This window comes from Telopea speciosissima, chromosome 11, assembly GCF_018873765.1.
Source record: "Telopea speciosissima isolate NSW1024214 ecotype Mountain lineage chromosome 11, Tspe_v1, whole genome shotgun sequence".
Classification (NCBI taxonomy): Eukaryota; Viridiplantae; Streptophyta; class Magnoliopsida; order Proteales; family Proteaceae; genus Telopea; species Telopea speciosissima.
This window is the reverse complement of record NC_057926.1, coordinates 30278342-30297933: the sequence shown is the minus strand read 5'-3', so window position 1 is coordinate 30297933 and position 19592 is coordinate 30278342. Positions and strand designations below refer to the sequence as shown.

Here is a 19592-nt window from a genome sequence, read left to right as displayed (position 1 = left end):
GGCTTTTGCATGAAATAACTTACTAGGCCAATTGCATAACTAATATCAGGTCGAGTCATTGTTAGATAAATCAAACTACCTACTAGTTTCATGTACATGGTCAAGTCTTCCAAATCATCTTTGCCATCAACACTTAGTTTAGTGTTAACTTCTACTGGTGTAGAGATGGGTTTGCAAGTATCTATGCCATAATTTTGTAAGAGATTTCTTGTGTATTTCTATTGATACAAGAACAACCCTTCTCTAACTTGATCAATCTCAAGTCCAAGCAAATGCCTGAGCTCCCCGAGCTCCTTTATCTAAAATTATACAGATAGATTCTCTCTGATCTGACAGTTTACATTTTCATCATTTCCTGTGATGATTAGGTCATCTACATAAGCGAGTACAATTGATATCTTACCAATTTGAGCTTTTACGAACAAGCTTGAATCTACAGGTGTAACTGAATATCCACTTTGAACTAAGAATTCAGCTATCTTTCCATACCATACATGATGTGTCTGCTTCAATCCATACAAAGCTTTTCGTAATTTGCACATGTAGCTTTGTTGATCTTAAGACTCAAACCCTTGAGGCTGCTCCATGTAAATTTCACGGTCAATCTCTCCGTGAAGAAAGGCATTCTTTACATCCATCTGCCATAGTGTCCATGACTTGCTTGCTGCAAGTGCCATTAACACCCGTATGGTTGTAATTTTGGCAACCAGACTAAATGTCTCATCATAATCTTGCCCATACTGTTGTGAAAAACCTCGAGCAACCAATCGAGTTTTGTACCTTTCTACTGATCCATCAGCATGTGTCTTCACTTTGTAAACCCAATAACAAGGGATGGGTTTGACTTCCTTGGGCTTTGGAACCAAGTCCCAAGTTTGATTCTTCTTGAGTGCCAGAATCTCTTCTTCCATCACCTTTTGCCACTCCTTGCTCTAACATGCTTCTTTATATGTAGTTGGTTCTTGTATGCTGACTTCTTCAACAAAGGCAGCATCAACATACTTTGGATTCAGCTTTCTCGGTTTGGCGGACTGTCAAAGTACTTGGCTAACTTCTTCTTCAGACTAACTTGGCCGAAGTTCTTCTTGTGTTCTCAGCTCATGGACACCGGTTTGCCATGAGTTTGGCAATTTCTCCTGTGCTCTTGATGAGCTGGATTGAGATCCTCAATCATTTGCTTCTGGTGAAGTTTCAGCAATTTCTTGATGAGTATGATGCTCATCCCCTTGAGCATCCTACTTTAGCTTTTCTTGGAGATTGGTCTTCAAGTCCTTTGAATCTAGTAGTACAACTACTTGTGGTGACCACCATGATGGTGCTTCGTCGAATGCAACATTTCAAGTTGTATGACATCTATTATAGTAGGATCACAACACCTCCAACCTTTTCTTTCAGTGCCATATCCAACAAATATACATCGAAGCGCTTTCTTGTCAAACTTACTGCGTAGATGGTTAGGTACAAAATAGTGACTTACATTGGGTTTGTATTTCAGAATTTGTCAAAAGGTTATACAGACCCTAGCTTAGGTTGTGGTAACTGATTGATCACATGCGCTGCTGTCTTCATCCATTCGGCCCACAAACCACTAGGAACGTTTTTTGGCATGCATAATGCTTTGACATATCTCGCCAAGATGCCGATTCTTTCTTTTTGATACTCCATTTTGTTGTGGTGTATTCATACAAGTCAGCTTCCGTCGAATTCCATGTTTTTTTAGATGAACAATGAATTCCTCGAATGTGTACTCTCCACTGTTATCAGTGCATAAGCACTGAATCTTCTTTCTAATTTCTCATTCCATATTTTCTCAAAAATTTATAAATTTTGAAAATGCTTCTGATTTTTCTTTTAAGAAAAATACCCACACCTACCTCGAGAAGTCATCTATGAAAGTCAGCAGGTAGTACATCTCGCTGATCGAGGATTGCTTCACTCAACCAAGCACATCAGAGTGAACAAATCTAATGGATTCTTGGCTCTGTACTTGGACTCAAGGTACGGTAATTGATGTGCCTTGCTAAATTAACACCCAACGTAAATTGTGTTAGTCCGCACTTCTAGTTCTGGAAGAACCTTCACAATAGACCCTACCATCATCTCCTTGAGCTTGTGGTAGCCAAAATATCCTAGTCACGCATGCCACAGATCTGCTATCTCACTGCATCAGGTCTTCTCTACGTATGCCGATTCAGTCGACATCACATAGATAGATTCTATTCGTCTCCCTTGCATGATTGGTGCTTCAGATCTCTCAATGTTCCGAAAGACTTTCACATCTTTCGGGCCAAACACAACATAGTTGCCAGAAGTCATTGATTGTGACAAATAATTGATTTTTCTTCATACCTGGCACATGATAGATATTCTGCAACTGAGCTTCATCAAAACGAAGTGAGGAATGCAAGTGGCCTTGCCGATGTGAGTGATCGGCAACCTCGCGTTGTTAGTTGTCACGACGACTTGATTGCCTTTATATTCTGACATAAAAAGGAACTTTTCCTTGTCTCCTGTCATGTGGTTTGAACATCCAGAATCTACAATCCAATAGTGATTGTAGTCGATTCCTCCAGTACTCGTCGTAAGAGATATCTCTTCTCTTGAGAAAGTTTGAATGACTGGTTTGATGGTACAACAGGAAGCATGTACATCCCACGCATCTTCACTCCTATCATTCTGAGAACTGATTGATGTCAGGGAATTGCTTTCCACCAGCTTCCTCTTTGATCGGCAATCCAAAGCATAGTGGCCTTTCTTGCCACAGTTATAGCATTCAACACTTCTACGCATTGAATCTTTAGGTTGCCGATTGAATTCATATTGGCTGTCATGAGCTCCCCCTTGTTGAGGATTTCTCTTACTTTGTCTATTTGACAAAGTGGCTTCTCTCTTTGGCTTACTTCTCCATTGCTTGCTAAAGATCACTTCCTCTTGATCTTTCAGTGAAACTCCTGCCATTTGTCTGGCTACGGTTTCTTGGTTGGCTAGCAAACTCTTTAACTCCAGAAGAGACGGTTGAGTTAGCTAACCACGTATTGTTGTCTTGAAGCCACTATATTCGGATTTGAGTCCCCGAACAATGATTCGTCTCATCCTCAGCTCACCAATTTTGAAATCAGGATCCAATTGTGAAATCTCATTACACAGTGATTTCATTTTCATGAAATATTGGTCTATTGTCAACATACCTTGAACAATAGATTCTAACTCATTCTCCAGAAGTTGAAGACGTGCATCGTTTGTTCATGAAAACAATGCAACAAATGAATCCCAAGCCTCTTTGGGTCACTTGGCTTCTTTAATATGGTCCAATAGCTCCTTCTGAATGGTTGTCTTCAACACGTACATGGCCTTTCCAGCCTTGACAAGCCATTTCTTTACGGCTGCATTACCTTCTGGAGGTTCAGTCTCTTTGCCACCAACGACCTCCCATAGATCTTGTCTTTGCAAATATGGCTCAAGATAAGACCTCCAATAGTTGTAGTTATTGTTGTTGAGCTTTTCAATCCAAACTACACTCGCCAAATCTGCCATTTGTGACTTAGTCTGGTAAGCAAGCTTGGTTCCCCAACCAATCATCTTCACAATCCCAGACCGTGCGTGACCAAAATAACGATCCCTGATCGTTTGGCTAAAAAACAGTTCACTTAAGGTAAACCAAATTGAAACAAGAAGAGAAAAAATGGTTCAAATACTTTTGTCCCCAATTTCTCTTCTCCTCTCTTCTCAATTTCTCCTCTCCCCAATTTCTTCTTTTTTTCTCTCCCCAACTTCTCTCTTTTTTTTTGAAGAACTCCACTACCAGTTCACACCCATCTCAATCACCTTCACCCTTTTGATGAAAAAGTAAAACAAAGACAACAAAACAACACTTCTCTCTCACTAGTTACTTTCACCCTTTTAAATGCAAACCTATTTTCTTTAATGACTTGAATGCAAGCTTGACTCAATACCACACTCAATCATCCCCCTACTACTACTTTCGTTTTAGAAGTAGAAAAACCAAGGGAACTAGGTGTGCTAAAGACCAAATAAAAAAAAAGTAGGACTTGAAGAACTAAGAAAGACTCAAGATGGCATAGTTGCAGCTCACGGCAACTTCTAACTTGAAGGTGGAAAGGGCTACAAGAACTCACAGCGGCGGCTTCTAACATGTAGATTACCAACTCTGAGAGAGATGCAAAGTTGGGGAGATGGTACAAAAATGATCGATGGAAGGAAAAAGGCCCGGGTACTAGCTCTGATACCAAAATTGAAGAGTTACAGAGAAGAAAACTTCAAATATTGAAAAAGGCTTCAACATACAACCTATTATTATTACAACTAAGATACATTGCAATCTGTGAGGTTCCCTTTTATAGTGATTTTTATACTACATATTCCAATGAGACGGCTGTCGTGATCAAATTCGACACTCTTGTGCAATTGTTCGTTTTGCATTTATTGGTTACTGTAGAAGACTTCCAATTCCGTGTCGCAGTTTGTGACTAGCTGCAGTCGATGATGACTTCTTTCACAAAGAAGGGTGATGCTACCATTCATGAGTATATGCTAAAGATAAAGACCATTCGGACCAACTGGCAGCGGCTGATCGACCTATATCTGATGATCATCTGTGCCTTCATGTTCTTAATGGACTTGGCTCGGAATATGCTGCTTTCGTTACTGTTGTTTCTACTTTTGGTATTCCTATTACTTATGATGATCTTCAAGGTATGTTGTTTAGCAAAGAATTACGTTTTAAGACGAACTCTCCATTTCTAAATGCTCCAACCCGGCTGCCCTAACCACCACCAATTCAGGATCTCTAACGTTAGCACACATATAACGTCCGAGTTAGAGAACCTCCAGCTCTCTAATCCATATTTAGGTTCCGACCATGTCTACATTGGAAATGGAGCAGGTTTGGCTATATGTCATATTGGTAGGTCTTCAATACCTAGTTCTTCGTCACCATTAATGCTTCAAAATATATTCCATGACCCTGATATAACAAAGAATTTGCTCTCTGTTTCTCAATTTATGAAAGATAACAATGTTTTGTTTGAATTTCATCCTCACTACTTTTATATAAAGCATCACCGAACAGGGAGATGTCTACTTTAGGGAAATAGTAAGGCTAGCCTCTATCAGTTGGTGCTCGATCAATAAAAATACCTCATTGTGTTCTCCACAAGCTCTCATTGGTGAACAAGTTTCTCTTACACAGTGGCATAATCGACTTGGGCATCCTACCCTTCGGGTGATTCGTAGTATTATTAGACAGTTTCACTAACCTATGTATTCTAAAACGTGTTACTCCTTTTGCAACGCCTGCCAGCAAGGAAAAACTTCCCTTTGATCGTTCAACATCTATCTCCACTGAGCCACTTGATCTAGTTAACTCCAATATTTGGGGGCCATCTTCCATTCCTTCTACAGATGGACATAGGTTCTATGTTACGTTTCTTGATGATTTTATCAAGTTTATCTGGTTATATCCAATAACTTTAAAGTTTGAGGGACTATGTGTTGGTAACCAATGTCACAAAAGCGTAATAGGATCAAACTATCGATGGGAGATGTCATTCAATAAATTGGAACAATGGAAGAATCTGTTCTTACCTAGAGTTTCATAGATGCAAAACCTCCAACCGATGATAGCTCTTTCTCAGTCGTTACACGCACCACGCAGAGATTTGAGTTCCCACACGATCAAGCCAACTCCTCCACACTCTAGGGTTCTCAAAACCCTAGACTATCTCCTCGATTAAACACCAACAGAGGGAATGGAAGAGAGTATGGTTTTTCCAAGGAGAGGGGAGTGCTCCATGTTTTTGGATATGAGAGTGTTGCTAGGTTTTTGGCAATCTCATATTATCTAATATATTATTGCCCTCTCTTATCCCTAATTAGATGGAACACATAAGCAAAATTGAGTTTCCTAAAAGGACTCAATCACCAAGCAATCAAATCTTTCAAGCTAAGGAAAGACTCCTATTGCTAGAGGGATCTAATATTGATTCCAATATCTAATATTGGACCCAATATCTTTTCTTTTCTAACAATTTCCTCCATCCTTCAGTAAGATCCAATCTTACAAGAGGATCACGAAAAGGAAATCATGATCAACTGTGCAATGTAATTGAATGGAACCAAAAGAAAAGGGGTAGGATCGTAATGGGATTCTACTCAGCTTCTAATGTGTCCAACACAGAAGATGCCAAGTAGAGTGTAACAATCAACACCCAAGGTAACTAGTTAAGACATGCATTAGTCCCCCACAAAAAATAATGTTGCATGGTTCAATTTAAGGCATATGTCGAAACTGTCAGTTCTCAATCAACCGATATATCATACGAGAGATTTTATTACCTTGATTAGACAGAGGAAAAACATTTTCAAACAAAATTTTCAAGAAAATCGATAATGGTTTTATAAATATATATTTAAAAATATTTCAAAAATTTTTTGAAAATGCTAACAGATCCGGATTTGTGTCCAATCCTGTATAGAATACTCTCCTCAACATATTCCCAACATATGGGCTATGGGCTCCATGTTGAACATCTCTTTCGAATACAGTCAGATACTATGAATCTAGCACACCGATATATAGTCAGAGAGGCATCAATCGTTGGTGCACCAAAATACACAACATATAAATGCAACGATAAGGACCCCTTAGGTCAAGGGATCAATCGTGGACTACTTAGGAGAATTTCATTTTCCTTATAAACTGATAGTACACCACATGTGAAATTCTCAAGTGATCTAAGGTCCAATGTATACTCTGTATGTACATTCACACTTGTGTCTTAGAAAAAGAAGCATCCCTAAGCACACACAGTGGGACCACTATGTCAGACAGGATGTCCAGTCTTGTCCCTAGTGGTGAACAATTTTAGGTAAGATGAGCTCAAGAACCGATCATGCTAATCAAAATTAAATTCATTAATTTAAAAAAAAAACATTTATACATTAGTGCCAATTTCCCATGATTCTTATGCCCATATTCCCAACATGTTTCTCAAAAATACTAGGAGGTAAGCCTTTAGTCATTAGGTCAGATAAATTATCTGAAGTGTCAACTTTAGCTATGGCTATATCACCACGCTGAATAATCTCACGAATCAAGTGATACTTCCACTCCACATACTTACTTCTTTGATGAGCTCTTGATTCCTTTAGTTGTGCCATAGCTCCCCTATTGTCACATAATGATGGTATGGGTTGCTCCACTAGCTCAGGGACCACCCCTAAGTCGATTAAGAATTTCTTGAGTTAGACACCTTCCTTGGCTGCTTCGCTAGCTGCCAAGTACTCAGCTTCAGTTGTGGAATTAGCTGTTGACTTCTGTTTGGCACTCCTCCAAATCACTACACGTCCAACAATCATATAGACCATCCTAGAGGTGGACTTTCTGTCGTCCTTTTCAGTTTGGAAATCTGAATCGGTATATCCATCCACTGACAACTGATCACAACAATAAACAAGAAAGTAATACTTGGTCCTCCTTAAATACTTGAGGATCCCCTTGATAGCTATCCAATGTCCTTATCCCGGATTGGATTGATATCGGCTCATAATCCCTACAGCATGACTAATGTTTGGTTTGGTACACAATATGGCATACATTAGACTTCCTACTGCCGAAGCATAGGGAACTCTCTTTATAGCTTCAACATCCTCAGGAGTTTGAGGACATTTTGACTTGGAAAGACTAATTCCATGTCTAAGAGGCACATTACCTCTCTTCGAATCTTGCATGTTGAACTTGTTAAGCATTTTGTCAATGTAGGTGGATTGTAATAACCCCAACATCTTGTTCTTGCAATCTCTCACAAGCTTAATTCCTAGGATGTATCTGGCCTCTCCTAGATCTTTCATTGAGAATGTTTTGGATAACCACATCTTTACAGATGAAAGTAGCTCCACATCATTCCCAATGAGTAGTATATCATCCACATATATAATAAGGAAACAAACGGCATCCCAACTGGCTTTCTTATACATGCATAGTTCATCAATGTTTTGCTCAAATTCAAAGTCCTTGACAGTTTGATCAAAATGGATGTTCCAGCTTGTGGAAGCCTGTTTTAGCCCATAAATGGACTTCAACAACTTACATACCTTATTTTCTTCCCCTGAGGAAGCATAACCCTCTTGCTGATCCATGTATATGACATCATCAAGATATCCATTAAGGAAAGCGGTCTGTACATCCATCTACCAGATTTCATAATCATGGTATGCAACAATCGATAATAGAATCCGAATGGATTTAATATCGCTACTGGTGAGAAGGTTTCATAATAGTCGATACCCTCCTTCTGAGTGTATCCCTATGCCACCAATCTTGCCTTGAAACATTCCACCTGTCCATCCACACTTCTCTTCCTCTTGTAGATCCATTTACAGCCAATGGATTTTACCCCTTGTGGCAGATCTTTAAGAGTCCAGACGTGGTTAGAATCCTTGGAATCCATCTCACTGCGCATAGCTTCCTACCATTTCATAAAGTCAACATCCTTAAGAGCGAGCCTCGGCATAAGGATAAGGATCTGTGTCTGAACAATCAAACACCATCTGGAATTCTTCCACCTTTTGATCTTCCTCTATGAGAAGACTCAAACGAGTTGGTGGTCGGATAGACCTCCCACTCTGTCTAGGCTATTGAGGTTGTTGCTCCTCAGCGAGTATGTCAACTGAAATTTCTATGGGTGCAGAGGGAACCTAGTCATAGGATATTTCCTTTGTGACAATAGGATCTGATCTTGGTGAGATCATGTCATCCTCCAGAAATGTTGCATGCTTACTAACTATTACTTTCTGATTCATAGGGTCATAGAAGTAGTAGCCTATAGTAGTCTTAGGGTATCCTAGTATGTTGGAGACTGGGCTTGCACCCATACCACAATTCAAAAGATGTTTTGGGTACAGATTTTGTTGGTACCCTGTTCAGTATGTAGATCGTAGTTTCTAGTGCAAAACCCCAAAAACTCAATGGTAATTCTGAATAACTCATCATGGATCGAACCATGTCCAACAAAGTTCGATTTCGCCTCTTTGAGACTCCGTTCTATTGAGGTGTCCCTGGGGCCGTCAACTAAGATACAATCCTAGCTTCTTTCAAATAGTCCCTAAACTCCTTTGATAAATACTCTCCTCCTTGATCAGATCCGAGGCACTTGATGCAACTACCTAACTATTTTTCAACTTCCACTTGGAACTCCTTGAATTTATCAAAAGTTTCTGATTTCCAGTGCATCAAGTATATGTAACCATAACGAGAGTAATCATCAATGAAAGTTACAAAGTATTTGTAACCATACCTCGCTTGAACATTAATGGGTCCACACACATTAGAGTGTATCAATTCTAATAAAACTTCAGCTCTTCTTCCTTTGTTAGAGAAGGGCTTCTTGGTCATTTTCCATCTAGACATGACTCACAGGTTGGACAAGGTTCTACCTTCAAAGAATCCAAAGGACCATCCTTCACCAACCTATTTATCCTCTCTACTCCAATATGACCTAACCTTAAGTGCCAAAGATACATCGAATTATCTTGAGCCAATTTTCTTTATAAAGATGTATTGAAGATTTCATTCACATCAAATACCGGTTTTAAGTGAAATAATCTCTCAAAACTACACTAACTTTATCAAAATGTAATGTAAAATCTCCAATGGCCTCAGCTCCCGTACCCATTATCAGACGAACTTCATCCTTACTTAGTCTTCTTGTCAGCTTGAAACCCTACAACATGTTGCAAATATGGGCAGTGGACCCGGAGTTCACCAACCATGAATTAGTAGTTTCCTTTGACAAATTAGACTCATAAAGGACTAAGGTTTCAAAAATACCTTCCTCCAGCTTTTTCCTCTGAGTTGCCAGGAAAGCTTGACATTCCTTCTTCTAATGCCCATCCTTTTTACAAAAGAAACAAGTTCCCTTCTTCTTGTTCTTCTGAATTCCCTTTGACTCGACCTTAGGGGCTTTACCCTTGTCAGTCTTCTTCTTTTTCTTTTTGCCCTTAGGCTTAGAGGAAGAGGATTTGTCCTCTATGGTCAAGACCTCCACTTTTTGTTTCTTGGATGCAACCTCTACCTCTTGCAATATGTTGCCCAACTCAGGAAGTTCGACGGAGAGTTTATTCATATTGTAATTAATGATAAATGATCCATAGATATGCTAAGGCAGAGAGTAGAAGATAACATCTATCTTATAATTTAGCTTAAAAGACATCCCAAGGTTCTTCAGATCTTGGAACAAGTTTCGCATTTTCATCACAATCTATAACTGGAGTTCCTTGGGTCATCTTTGTACTATGGAGATGTGTCACCAGTTGATGATGGGCATGCCTTTCTTCTCTCCCATACATCTCCTTCAGCTCCTCCAATATGTCCTTTGTCAAGTACAAATCCTTGACAGAATCAGCGATGGTCTTTTCCAGAGAACTCAACACGAGGAGCTTGGTCTTGGAGTTTTTCTGACGGAACAACTCATAGGTCTCTTTGGATTGAGGGTTCTCCTCGTTAGGGAATTCAGGCTCTTCTTACTCAAGGACTAACATCAGACCTTCTGTAAATAGGAGTAACTTGATGTTCCTCCTCCAGTCAACATAATTTGGGCCGGTCAAAATATGATCTTTAATCATGGCAGCATAGTTCATTTAGGTCGTCATAGTATAAAATCTATACGATGTACAAAAATTAACAATTAGCATGATCAACAACCATTGAAAACCAGGGTAAAGTACAATCAATGGTTAAGCACACCCTAAGCTTCTCTCTTTACTTATAGGGCATGAATTGGAACTTATCAACCTTTATGTTTCTAACTTAGCCTATCGAAGTTCATCATTGGCATGTTGGTTGAGTGGACTATTCTATCTGTCATGTAGACTTCTAATATAATTTAGCCACCTGAGTGTCATGCCCATTCCTATCGGCCGACACACACTCAAGTCAAGTGCATACCCTTAATTTTGGAGGGACTTATAGTATTGTAGGTTAATGTCTACTATCGCAGTACACGTACCACTGACCATATTCTCTACATATCACATGTGAGATGGGTGTAGACAATCTCATCAACCTATCCAAGTATTATCCCATCGGCATCTACAAGAATAGATCAATAAGATTTCTACACTCACCAACAAAGGGAGGCCATGGGAATCCCACCAACTACGGTTTCCCATATCACACTTGTTTTAAAAATTGAGGGATTATGGGAACGCATAAAATCATATCCATGCATCAAATGTATAAGTACATAAACATATCCTCATAGGAAAATTAAATACCAATGGTTATAGGATAACATCTTTAATCAACATGAGTTCACATCCAATATAAACGCACTTTGATTACAACATGGATGAGAGTAATCATAGCCTCATATGTCACTCCCACACGTAGCAATAATTATATGATTGCAGATACAACTAACTATTACAGGAAAATAAATCCAGAAGTGTAAACAACTTGAACACTCCAAGTGAGCAAGTCCCTCCTCCAATATTCTTCTCACCAACGAACCGTTAAGATTCTTGATCCACGATCACAGCCACGATCCAACGATCACGATCACATCATGATCTTGAAGTGATTACATCAAATAATTTAAACTAATTTAAAATTATTACAATCCTTTTACATAAAAGACAAAACTCAGGAAACTAGTCCACCAATTTGAACTGCCTGAGGAAATTGCATAACCTTTACATAAAGATAGGGAGAAGAAAGGAAAAATTAAAATTATATCCAAAATCACATCCATGTCATGCCTATCACACACATCCATTTAATGCATGTAAATTTTTATAATCCCATAAACATGGTCCTCATTACACACACATGATGCTCAAGTTAAATATTCCATATTTTATGTGAAAAATGTAAAAAACATATAAAATTACCATCACCATGACATTCCATGTGACTATGGTCAAATAATCACTTACATGCTTATCAAAAAAACAAAAAAAAAAACAAAAAGCCATTATGCAAATTGGAGAAGGTGGGTGAAGGAAAGAATTCCTCCACCCACCTTCCCCAAACGATCTCCCTTTAAAAAACCTAACCAGAATTTTTTTTTTGTTTTTTAAATTCTGCTACATAAGGTAGCACATAGGAAAATAAAAGGGAGAACATAGGCTGCCTGTGCGCACAAACAGTACCAGCAACAGAACGCACAAGGCGCGGCTAGGGCCATCACATGCGGGGGGCGCACTAGTCACAGGCGCGTAGACCAGAGAGGCGTGGGAGACAGAGACGGGGCGACAGGGGCTGCATGCGGGGTGCGTGGGTCATAGGAGTGCAGGCGACGGGGGCACGGGCCTTGGGGCTGCAAGCGGCAGAGACATGCACCATGCGCATGCAGCAGGCCGTGGCTTCTTACGCATGCAACAAGGCGCGGCCTCTGGCAAGCGATGCATGCGCACCCACGACAGAAACCGCCTGGTGCGCGTGCTTGTGGCCCTTCCTTGCTTGCTTGCATCCCTCATCCATTCGTCCAAGAATGGACCCCAATTAAATTTTTTTTAATTGAACAAAAACAAGAGCATCACATATGATAATGAGAAAAAAAAACTGAAAACATTCCCATACGATAACGAGGCTCTGATGCCACTATTGGTAACTAGTGAGCGATCCACAGATGCATAACAAGATCAAACTATCGATGGGAGATGTCATTCGATAAACTGGAACAATGGAAGAATCGATTGTTACCTAGAGTTTCACAAATGCAAAACCTCCAACCGATGATAGTCTTTTCTCAATTGTTCCACGCACCACACAGAGCTTTGCGTTCGCACACGATCAAGCCAACTCCTCCACACTCTAGGGTTCTCAAAACCCTAGACTATCTCCTTGATCAAACACCCATAGAAGAAAGGGAAGAGAGCACGGTTTTTCCAAGGAGAGGGGAGTGCTCCACGTTTTTGGATATGAGAGTATTGCTAGGTTTTTGGCGATTTCATATTATCTAATAAATTATTGCTCTCTCTTATCCCTAATTGGATGGAACACATAAGCAAGGAAATTAAGTTTCCTAAAAGGACTCAATCACCAAGCAATCAAATCTTTCCAGCTAAGGAAAGACTCCTATTACTAGAGGGATCTAATATTGATTCCTCCTTTCTAACACTATGCATGTCTTGATGAGGTTGCGGAATTGAACAACAACTATGTGCTCTGTGAGCTCAAGCTAGAAAAACACCTCTCTGCGAAATACAACTCTTAAAACCACGACTTCCAAGAAGACATCGCTCTTCGCTTGAGATGACCCCAAGGACAGAGCAATTATTAAGGAAGAGAACCCCAAGCGAGCTGCTAGAAAAACCAAAGAGCACTACACCAAGAAAGTGAAGGAGAGAACATTGAGAGTTACAGCAGAAACATAGGAAGAAGATTGAAGAGCAAAAGATGATGTAAGAAAGAAGCTATACAAACCAGACATCACAAAAGCAAGACACTAAACAGAGAGAAGAAGTTTGCAAACCAAGACGTCTAAAACCAAGCAGAGGCTCTAAGGGAATTGCTTTTTCTGTTTGATTACAATAGGAAAACTATTCCCTAAATAGCAACCAAGTAACTAATTTATAGTAGGTTACAATTAATTTGATTGAATCATCGAATTGTATGACAATGAATAACTTGATGATTCGGATATGGGTGATGACTCCATAATTGTATGACAACCTTCCACTCTTTCAAGTGGTGATGCTAGAAAAGGCCTTGGCGGCATTTGTAGAAGCTCCGTGGGGGATTCTAACATTTCTATTACTTTACTCATGGAAGGGCGATCAACAGGTTTCAATTGTATGCAAGATAATGCGACTATGATCAACTTTCTTGCTATTCTTTTGTCATCCTCTGTTGCATCTTCCATTTCCATAGCTTCTCCTTGATTTAGTTTGTCATATATCCATGATGGGAAGTAAATTTGACTAGAACTGTTTGCAAAGGGATTCACATTCTTCCTTCTCCCTGCCATGTCCATTAGCAACATTCCAAAACTATAAACATCAGCCTTATAAGAGACACCTCCCACGCTTTTGTAGAACAATTCCGGAGCTATGTATCCAATTGTTCCCCTTGCAGCAGTGAGAGGAACAGTATTATCATTTGTTGGATAGAGTTTGGCTAGCCCGAAATCCGAAATTTTTGGAGTAAAATCTTCATCCAAAAGAATATTGTGAGGCTTGATATCAAAATGCAGAATTTGCATATCACAACCTTGATGGAGATATTCAATCCCATGAGCCACTCCTAGGGAGATCTTGTACATCCTTTCCCAACTACTTGAATAAATAGTACCCTTTTGTTCTTGAGTGAAGATGTACTTGTCTAAGGACCCATTTGGCATGAAGTCATACACCAAAGCCCTTTTCAATCCCTCGAAGCAAAATCCGATAAGTCGCACCACATTGACATGATGAATCCTCCCAATGGTACCAACTTCATTCATAAAGTCTTGACCATTACCTTTAGAATTTGCTAACATCTTGATCGCAACAAGATTGCCACTGCGAAGCTTTCCTTTATATACAGACCCAAAACCTCCCTGACCAAGTTTGTCTCTGAAATGTTTAGTCATCTTCTTAATATCTGAATATGAGTACTGGATTAGCAATAGGTTGTTATGCTCTTGTAGGAATTCTTCAATGTTAGTATCCAAGGAGAGATGCCTTCGTCGTTGCAGCATATAATAGATCAAGAATGTGGAGAAACATATATATCCCAATAAAGTTCTAAGCACCAAGAAGCTTCCTGGACAAAGAGAATATATAGCACTTAGGTCATGTAGTGAATGTGGAATATTAGATTAGCACTTAGGCCATCCCTAAACAGAATGAGTGGGGTTGGACTAGGCAGAAATTATAGTATGATCAGAAACTCAATCATGAAACAAGAAACAGTATCACGCTTTACCTATGATTAGGACACCGTGTCCTGCAATTTGGAAAAACCACAAAGGAAAAGAAGTGAGTCATTGAAAAGAAAAGAAAAAACTAATATTCTATAAATTAGAAATTAAAATGAAAAAAAAATTAAGTGCAAGTTCTTACGGTAAAACATGGGCCAATATCCTTCCATGAAGCCTACAATATCCAGGTACCAAAATGTATCAGCCATTCAAATATATGAACTGGTTAAATTGCGGCATTCTCACCCAAAGGTTAAATAAGAGCAGTTTTTTGTCCTATCTATCTTTCTCCTCCTCAAAACAAGGGGGCAGAGGTGTCTTTTCATATGGAGAGGAGATAGATAGACTCATGGGAGTACCGGCGTAGGCCACACTCCCGGACAGAGTTCTTTTTACCATAAGATATAATCCCTCCTCTCCCCCAAAAGAAAGGGTAGTTAGGGTTCAATCTATATGTATGTTGGTCAGTTAGGCTAGCAATTAGTATGTGGTTTTCACAAAAAAAAAAAAAAAAACAAAAGGCAGTATTGGGAGAATGAGCGTTCTCTCGTTTCAATCAGCATGGATGATCTTTTATAATAAATTCTTGGGCAAGAGAATGCTAACCGGTCATGTAGCCCCTACACTAACGCGGGGACAATGAGAGTGTGCACAGAAGCATTGGTTTGGAGGGGATTTTTTATTTCATCAGTGGCTAAATGATCTTTTCACATGCTCCTGTGTCTGGAAGCAGGAACCATGCTACTGGTTACCGTTCTTTTTCCGTAAGACTGGTTGGTTTTAAGAAATGAAAAGAAAAAAAATGAATCATGGTGACACAATAATTGATTTATGTCCATCTCTCTCAACAAATTAAAGAAATCGAATTTTTCTTTTCTTTTCTATCCTTTTCTTTCCAACCAAACATTAGCCTAAATTCTTACTTATAAAAGCGGGCAAATGGAAAATTCTTCCAATGCAGGAATTTTCCTGCTAACCGGGTCATAGACAAAGAAATAGAAGCTCAAAGGGTATTTTGAAAAACACCCTTTGAGAAGGTGTTAAGAGTGATCAATTTCGGCCCCAAGTTGTTTGCTTCATTTCATTCGGCTAAATTTTTTAATTTTAGAAGATTAAACTCCTTAAACACAGTTAGTTTAAAATGTTAAATTAATAAGTCATTTCAATCTGTTTTGGCCTAAAATTCCAAAAAAAAAATTAATGGGAAAAAGAACTCTGTCTGGATCCTCCGAGAGTGTGGCGTATGCCAGCACTCCCATGAGTCTATCTCTTTCCTCCTTTTATGAAAAGTCACCTTTGCCCCTTTATTTTGAGGAGAGAGAGATAGACACATGGGACTGCAGATGTAGGCCACACTCCTCCCATAGAAAACTACTTCCCATTTTTAGTTGTGTTTCAGTCAAAATTCCCAAATGGGTTAAGAATGTAGGGTTTTTTTTTTTTTGGTAAGATAAGAATTCCGGTTGGTAGGACTCAAAATGGAAGGGAAGCCCATTAACTTTTTATAAAAGAAATGCCATTATATATGGGCTAAACTGACTTATTATGTGTTTCATGATCATAAAAAATAGGGAACAAATGCCCTCCTGAAGATGCCCATTTGTCCAAATGCACCCCTACAACTTTTCAAATTGTAAACTCTCCCTACTTTCAAAATACTATACTTTGGTCCAGTCCGTTAGTCTGGGACGTTATGTTCAAATGTTTAGAATTTTTTGATCATTTTTCCCTTAATAGGGTAGAACGACCAACTTGCCGTCACTAACACTCAACCCTACAACTCATCTTCCAAACCCTAGATATCTCCACCGTAATCCATGGTTGGAATTCAATTGTCTGCACCACCACTGCCAAGGGTTTCATGGATCATCTACCCAACAAGGCACCTCCCATTACTGGATTCGATTCAAATCCATACTTTATTATCCGTGCTTGCACACGAGTCCCCCACTTGAGCTCCCTTAGAGAAGCACATGATCGTAAAACACTCGAAAAAGTAAACTCATTAGGGAACTGTTTACACTCTAAAATGGTTCGGTCTGGGAATAGATCCGATGGCTTAAGAACTGGCCGGTCCAGGATGGTCGATGATGATCCAACCCAAAGAAACAGTTGAGCCCATGAAGGAAGTTGGCCCAGGACATCAGGAATGGGTCAGGCACTCAGTGGCAGTTATCAAAGGTGGATGGTTAGGACTGCAAAGTGCGCCTTAGGAAGTGGACACGACGAACGTAGAGATTGAGTGGGCCACGCAGAAGGAGACGTGAGGTGCTCAACTGCTATAAATAAGAAGCGAGACAAGAGGAAAAGGACCTTCAACTAATGATCAAAATCTCACCTTTAATCTTTATTTAGGAGTAGGAATGATTTAGAATAGCTTAGTAGATTTTCCCCCTTCGTATGGGGCTTCGTCGATGTATTGTTCACCGTTCTCTGTGACGATCTTCAATAGCAAGCTTTGTTTCTTCAGTTCAAATCTATTTTGCCTCGCCTTTACATAAATCTAGAAGTCCTTGGAGCAATCGAGGCAGAGGTAGAACCCTGATATTCGCCTAAAATGCAAGTTCGACGTTTGTGGCTGAGTTTCGGTTAGTAGACTGGAAAATAGAGGAAACATTTTTGGCACACCCAGTGGGACCCCTCCCGATGAGCAGAGTGGTCACGAGATCAATGAGTCGTAATGGTGGAAACAACGGTGAAAATTCTGAGGATCCCCTTACGTTGGAGGGCGGTAGTTAGCCAAAGGAGGTGACACCACCCGTTCCTGAGGCAAGGAATGCCCTAGTGCAGCAATTGACGGCAGCGATAAGAGAGTGCTCGCATGCCTCAATCGAAGAGATGTGATAATGTGCTACCGCGATAACCCAGGCTTTCAATGGACAGCAGGCCTGGATTGAAAAAATCCTATCGGTGGCAGTCACCCAGAACCAACCACCGCAGTGGGTGCACATGCACCACGCCCCTTCTAGCTAAGTAGCAGGAGGGAGCCAGGCTGGAAACAATGGTGCATCTAGCAGTGGACCTGCGAGGGGCATAACGATACAAGAGCCCCATGTGGTCCCAGCCGTATAGAGCAACAACACCTTTGCTTAAGGGGTAGGCACAGTTTCAGCCATTGGACATCAGGTTCCAGGAGCAAGCACGTTCCCAGCTGTCAGATATCAGAGTGGCACGGGAACTAAAGCCGGCTAAGGGAACACCAGTTTTTACCAGAGAACCAATGTTCCAAAATTGAATCTTCCAAAGCCAGATTAGCCGTATGTTGGGCCGTATGTGGACCAGAATATTCCCCAAGGGGTACCCCAAGGAGTGCGCCTGAAGCACGCGAAAGGGTTTATATGATGGCTCCCGCAAACCAGGCTAATTAGTTATTTCTTGACCCTGGAGAACTTACTCGATTAATACAGGAACAAATTAATACTTTGTTCAGGCCAGTATACAGGAAACCCTACCATGAACACCTGGACCTAGTAGAGTTCCGCAGAAACTAAAAAATTCTTGAGTTTGCAAAGTTCTTAGGGGAGGATAATATGTCGACCGCGGAGCACATTACTCATTTCACAGTCCAATATGGGAACTTAGGAGCCAATGAGGTGCAGAAGTTAAGGCTTTTTCCCAATTCCCTGACTGGATCGGCTTTCTCTTGGTATATTACTTTACGTCCTACTTCGGTCCAAAGCTGGAGGGAGATGGAGGACCATTTCCATGCCCAGTTTTACAGGACCGAGCCTATGGTTTTCGTGGCTGACTTGGCAAAAATGTGCCAGTTTCTGGATGAATCGGTTGAAAAGTTTGTAAGCCGGTTCAAGATAGCTCGGTATAAATGTTTGACAATGTTATCAGAAAATGAATTTACAAAGATGGCCTTGGGCGGATTGCATTTCGAGGTAAGAAAGCGATTCGCCGGCCAGAAGTTCACTGACCTAGGCCAATTGGTGGCCCAAGCAACCAGTTACGAACTTCTTCTCAGAGAGGAGGAAGACCTAAAGTCTTCTTCTCTAGGAATTTATTATAAGCCACCGGCGCCGACCATTATGGGGTCACGAGCCCCTAAAGTAGCTGACTTCGCAGACTATGAAGACTGTGACGAAGACTATGAGATCAGCATTACTGAGATCATCTCTGGCAAACCATATGTATGTAAAGCCTTGGCCCAAATGGCTGAACAGTCGGGGAGTGCACCTGCCAAGACTTTTCGGGATAGAGATGCAAAGAATAAGTACACATATGATACAACTAAGGCCGAGCTGGTCTTTGATCATGTTGGCAGAACCGTGGGTTAGAAAGAGAGAATGAGAGAATATAATGACTTTGATTCATTGATACGTAAGCCCCTTTATTTATAATAGAAGAGAAAGTTACAAAGGGACTGAAATAGACATAATTACCCCTAACTAGCTGACTCTATAAGAGCAGCAACTTAAACTAATGACATAAGAATTAAACTACCCCCAAAAGGACCAGAATAGTCCCACGGTATTCTGGATTATATATTCCAACACTCCCCCTCAAGCTGGAGTATACATTAAGTAAAAAAGAAGCTCTAAGTTGAACTAATAAGAAAAAAAAACTCCATAATAATGCTAACACTCCCCCTCAAGTTGGTGCATATAAGGTACTAATGACCAACTTGAACAAAATGGGAAGAAACTAAGTTGCAACAGAGTCCAG

General features: G+C 40.2%; 2 protein-coding genes across 2 annotated transcripts; one reads left to right on the top strand and one right to left on the bottom strand.

Annotated features, from left to right (window-relative positions):
* Positions 1-13607: 13607 nt before the first annotated feature.
* On the bottom strand, positions 13608-14779 carry LOC122645625 (rust resistance kinase Lr10-like). Its single transcript, XM_043838940.1, has one exon. It carries the CDS (start codon positions 14697-14699, stop codon positions 13608-13610), a length of 1092 nt encoding a protein of 363 aa, XP_043694875.1. The 5' UTR covers positions 14700-14779.
* A 3672-nt stretch (positions 14780-18451) lies between these two features.
* On the top strand, positions 18452-19204 carry LOC122644944. Its single transcript, XM_043838301.1, has one exon. It carries the CDS (start codon positions 18452-18454, stop codon positions 19202-19204), a length of 753 nt encoding a protein of 250 aa, XP_043694236.1.
* Positions 19205-19592: the final 388 nt, after the last annotated feature.